General features: G+C 42.1%; 1 protein-coding gene across 2 annotated transcripts in view; it reads right to left on the bottom strand.

Annotated features, from left to right (window-relative positions):
- The window catches only part of cdk2 (cyclin-dependent kinase 2), a 35640-nt gene that overhangs the window by 17708 nt on the left and 12268 nt on the right, over positions 1-5664 (bottom strand). For both annotated transcript variants that reach the window (XM_048618991.1, XM_048618990.1), the window contains exons 3-4: positions 4306-4426; positions 1052-1222 (exon numbers count right to left, since the gene is read on the bottom strand). In XM_048618991.1, coding sequence (XP_048474948.1) covers positions 1052-1222; positions 4306-4426 — 292 coding nt within the window. The remainder of the gene's footprint in view (positions 1-1051; positions 1223-4305; positions 4427-5664) is intronic.

The raw sequence follows: 5664 nt of genomic DNA, 5'->3' as shown, positions 1-5664 counted from the left end.
GGTGACCAGTGGTGTTCCGCAGGGATCTGTTCTGGGACCTCTGCTCTTTGTGATCTTTATAAATGAACTTGGATGAGGAAGTGGAAGGGTGGGTTAGTAAGTTTGCCAATGACATGAAGGTTGGTGGAATTGTGGACAGCGTGGAGGGCTGTTGTAGGTTGCAACAGGACATTGACAGGATGCAGAGCTGGGCAAAGAAGTGGCAGATGGAATTCAACCCAGAAAAGTGTGAAGTGATTCATTTTGGAAGGTCGAATTTGAATGCAGAATACAGGGTTAATGGCAGGATTCTTGGCAGCGTGGAGGAACAGAGGGATCTTGGGGCCCACGTCCATAGATCCCTCAAAGTTGCTACCCAAGTTGATAGAGTTGTAAAGCAGGCATATGGTGTGTTGGCTTTCATTGGCAGGGGAATCGAGTTTAAGAGTCGCAAGGTTATGATGCAGCTGTACAAAACTCTGGTTAGACCACACTTGGAATATTGTGTTCAGTTTTGGTCGCCTCATTATAGGAAGGATGTGGAAGCTTTAGAGAGGGTGCAGAGGAGATTTACCAGGATGCTGCCTGGACTGGAGGGCAGGTCTTATGAGGGAAGGTTGAGAGAGCTAGGGCTTTTTTCATTGCAGCAAAGAAGGATGAGAGGTGACTTGATAGAGGTGTACAAGATGATGAGAGGAATAGATAGAGTGGATACCCACAGACTTTTTCCCAGGGCAGTAATGACTATTACGAGGTGGCATAATTTTAAGGTGATTGGAGGAAGGTATAGGGGAGATGTCAGAGGTAGGTTCTTCACACAGAGAGTGGTGGGTGCGTGGAATGCGCTGTCAGCAGTGATAGTGGAGTCAGATACTTTAGAAACTTTTAAGCGACTCTAGGATAGGCACATGGAGGATATTAAAATGTAGGGTAAGCAGGGTAGTTTGATCTTAGTAGGATAATAGGTCGGCACAACATCGTGGGCCGAAGGGCCTGTACTGTGCCGTACTGTTCTACGTTCATACGTTGCTGTCCATTTGAATCATTGTATTCAATTTAGGGGACGACATACCTCATGGGTGTACGTGCGAACAGGCACGCCAAAAGCTCTCGCAAGTCCAAAGTCAGCTAGTTTAATTGCACCCTCTGCATTGATCAGGAGGTTCTGAGGCTTCAGGTCACGATGAAGTACCCGATGAGAGTGGCAGAATGCAAGTCCTTGCAGAAGCTGGAATAGGTAACTCTGAACAGGAGAAACACACAATCATTAACCAGTACTGCAACAAAATGTACAGATCACAGTAACCACGGGATCGGAGTCAATGATATATAGAACTGGAAGAGCACAATACCCCATAGCTAGTAAGTGAACTTCATCTGAGACTCCTGTTCATTTACCTAATTCAGATGATAAATCATATATTTAGAGCAGGGCTTCCGAAAGTGGAGATGGAGTCACCAGCTCCGAGGCAGTCATGGCTGTGCCAGGAGCTCCAGGGCAGGACTTATACACTTAATGGTAAGGTCCTGGGGAGTGTTGCTGAACAAAGAGGCCTTAGGGTGCAGGTTCATAGTTCCTTGTAAGTGGAGTTGCAGGTAGACAGGGCGATGAAGAAGCTATTTGGTATGCTTGCCTTTATTGGTCAGTGCGTTGAGTATAGGAGTTGAGAGGGTCATATTACAGCTGTACAGGACATTGGTTAGACAACTTTTGGAATACTGCGTTTAATTCTAGTCTCCCTGCTACAGGAAGGATGTTGTGAAACTTAAAAAGATTCAGAAAAGATTCACAAGGATGTTGCCAGAATTGAAGGGTTTGAGCTACAGGGAGAGGCTGAATAGGCTGAGACTATTTTCACTGGATCGTGGGAGGTTGAGGGGTCCCCTTATAGACATTTATAAAATCATGAGGGGCATGGATAGGGTAAATAAACAAGGTCTTTTCCCCAGGGTGGGGGGAGTCTAAAACTAGGGGGCATAGGTTTAAGGCAAGAAGGGAAAGATTTAAAAGGGACCTAAGGGGCACCTTTTTCACACAGAGGGTGGTGTGTGTATGGAACGAGCTGCCAGAGGAAGTGGTGGAGGCTGTTACAATTACAACATTTAAAAAGCATCTGGATGGGTAGATGAATAGGAAGGGTTTAGAGGGATATGGGCCAAATGCTGGCAAATGGGACTTGATTAATTTAGGATATGTAGTCGGCATGGATGAGTTGGACCGAAGGGTCTGTTTTCGTGACGTATATCTCTACAACTCTAAATGAACAGTTGTGAGGCAGCTTTAAATCCTCGCATTTTTCAAACATGGACTAAATGACAACCTCGAGGGTTGGCTCCTAGCAGTACAAATGGCAAGTCACACAAGCCTTTTAAAAAAACCCACAAAATCTGCTTACAACACTCTATTCCACACCCTGTGTTCTTAAAGGTCACTCCACATCTCTAGCTTAGAGTGTACAGTGGCTGTAGGGTCTGAGCTCAAAATTAAAAGCAAATTAAGAAAGCCTTGCAGTTAAAAAGTTAAGCAATAAGATTCATGGGTGTACATACACAGCTGTGAAAGTGGCAGAAATACTGAGATTTCACTCCTCCACCTCATTCTCTAGCTGTCTATAGGTTTGAATATCATAAAGGACAATAAACAAGAATCTCTCTCACAAAAGGTTGAAAAGAATTGTGTTCACTTGCTCCAAAAGAAGACCTTGTTTGAGAACTGATAAAACTCATGTAGAATTGAGGCAAGTAATATTAGAGAGACCAGAGTGCAGCGCTTTGGTAATCCAGTAACATCAACACCAGCAATGATCCAGTAGGTCATCCTTTGCCTTCCTAGCAGCAGATAATTTCTGCAGCTTTAAAGCAGAGGCCATCCTAAAATGTAGGTGGCAAAGGGCTACATTGAAAACACTGGAAAGCATCAATGTAGAAAGATGTAAGGAAACAATGTATAAAATGTGTGCATAGAAACAGGATGAGGCCATTCAGCTCATAAAGAATGATTCCACCATTCACTTATACCCTCTGGTTCCAGACTCCGCCACCAGGGAAAATGACATATGGACAAGGTGTCAAAGGTTACTTCCAGTGTCACATGGGGATGGAGCTAAATCTCCACACTGAAAATTCACAAGCTGTTGCTGTGAAAGTAGGCTGTGACTTGAGGTTAGGTAAAAGAAAATTGGTTTGAAAACCCCTGTTAAAAAAAAAGCGAGGGTTGTCATTAAGTAAGAAATTAACACACATAAAAATAAAAGATAAAACCTGTTGTTCTTTTATAAGCAACAAATATTGCTTTCCCCACACATGCAGTCAAAGGATTTGCCAAGTTAAATGTGCCACCATCAAAAGAAGAAGTTAGCATGATATTACAAATTATGCACACAAGCATGGCCTGGAGGTGGCTTTATATGTATGGGACCACTTCCTGCGGAGGAGCAGCACCATTCTCCCCTCTGAAACACCAGAAGGGACTACATGATGGCTCAGTAGAAGGCCCATCATGTATTCTGACGCATCCTTCTTTCTCCAGTCAAACCCTCTGCCAAGGATGGTTCCTCCCCTTGGTCAATGAAAAATACCAAGCCAAGTGTAAAGAACTCAATAGAATCCTCAATGTACAGCTCTACAAATACCAAGTAATCCGAAATACAGGATGATTATCAGTTCATTGTGTGATGGACAAAGTACATAAATATTGCGCTATTCAGATTTGTAAATAATTTTGAAAACCAGACCCACTGTTCATACTTTTGCCAACATTTGGATGAGACATTCAGGTGGATGCAAAAGATCCCAGTATGAGTTGAAATAAACTAGAGCTCTTCTTCCAACACTTTTCTCTCAAATAATACTGTCAAAAACAGATTGAGAGGTAATTTATTTCATTGCCATTTGTGTATCTTTGCACTGTGCAAATCATTGCCATGTCTGCCTACACAAGGCTTCAAAAAGGCAATGAACTAGTTGCGAGGAACTTTGTATTTCTCCAAGAATGGGAAATGCGCAAGTACAGCTTCACATCAATTGCAGAATTAATCCAATGTACTTACCAAAGATCATTTGGGGAACAGTTTTAATTAGGTGGAGAATCCATTTATATGAATTTGTCTAAATGCTATTAAAGTTAATAAAAGTCTACGCATTTGTGAATTGAACAGGTTTAATCTGCACCACAGCAATAGCCACCACGTTGACTGGAAAACTAATATAATAAGCCGCCGCACAGCAAAACGCATGCTAGAGCAGATACCAACCACCTCAAGTAGATGACCTGCTTTGGATCTGTTCCATTTTTAACCTTGCCCTATGAAACCCCCATGATTTTACCTTGACGAGTGGCAATGAGATCCCATTGACTGAGGAGATGTCCATGAATTTCTTCAGATCCTGGTGCAGGAACTCAAAGACCAGATATAGTTTATTCTCCGTGTGAATCACATCAAGTAACCTGAAGGAGTGGGGTGGAGGGGAAAAGAGGAATACTAGTAATCCAGCCATGGGTTCCAACGTCATTTCCAATTTCTTCTTGAAAGACCTCATTCTCACCTACTGTGTGGTCACAAAGTACTGAAATTTGCAGGACTCACAATAGATTAAATCATTTCAAAAGATTCAATTGGCAAGCAGCAAATGCAAAACTGGTGTTTTTTTCCTCTATTTACACTTGAGCACCTTAAACAAGTGCTATATAAAAGCTGTTGTAATGATACTCTAATTCAGAGGAAGACAATTTACTATATTCTTTGTAGATCAGTTTCTTGCCACTCTCCCCAGTTTCAACCCAGACTGATGAGATTAAAAGTTTCTGCATTAGCTACACAGGTCCTTTACAAAATCTGCTCCATTACAAACCAGTGAGTTGCAAACACCAGAGAGCAAGAACAGCGCACATATAGATTTCAACTTGTTTTGCTGAGCATCTCTCTTCAGTTCACAAGCATGACTCTAAGCTTCTGGTTGCTGGTCTTTTATCATTCTAGCTTCACTCCTACTCTGTGCTTGATCCCCTATACATGAACGTAGCTCAACAGAAGTTGGAGGAACAAGACTTCATCTATCAATTGGGCAGTTTACAACCTTCTGAACTCAACACTGTGTTCAACAATTTCAGATCATAACTACAATTCTCATTTGTTTTTTAAAAAAAAAAACACGAGGCAGCAGCTGCCTTTTCAACCCTTCCCTCCTATCCCCATCTCTGTACTTGCTTAAAATCTGTTACTGCTTGTCTGAAGTTTTCCATTGTTTCTCTTTATTCTTCCATGTGATGTTGCTCCCCTCTAAATGCCTTTAATCGAAATGGCTTGCTTGGCTAATTCAGAGTGCAGTTAAGTCAACCACATTGCTGACACTGAATTAATGTACAGGTCATACCGGGTAAGGAGGGCAGATTTCCTTTCCTAAAGGGCATTAGTGAACCAGATAGCTTTTAATGATAAATTGCTGATTGTTTTATGATCATCATCCTGGGGACTAGCTTTTAATTCCTGATTTATTAATTAAAAACTTACAATTCCACCAGTTGAGAGGTGGGATTTAAATGTATAAGCTTACAGCATTAGCCTGGCCCCTGCATTAGTAGCCCAATGACATTATCACAACACCACCTTCTCCCCGACAAGCACCCCACATCCATCCTTTATCACTTTTGATAGCAGGTCACCAACCTGACATATTCTCTGTCTC

Source organism: Rhincodon typus, chromosome 41, assembly GCF_021869965.1.
Source record: "Rhincodon typus isolate 14 chromosome 41, sRhiTyp1.1, whole genome shotgun sequence".
NCBI lineage: Eukaryota > Metazoa > Chordata > Chondrichthyes > Orectolobiformes > Rhincodontidae > Rhincodon > Rhincodon typus.
This window is presented reverse-complemented; position numbering and strand designations above follow the sequence as displayed.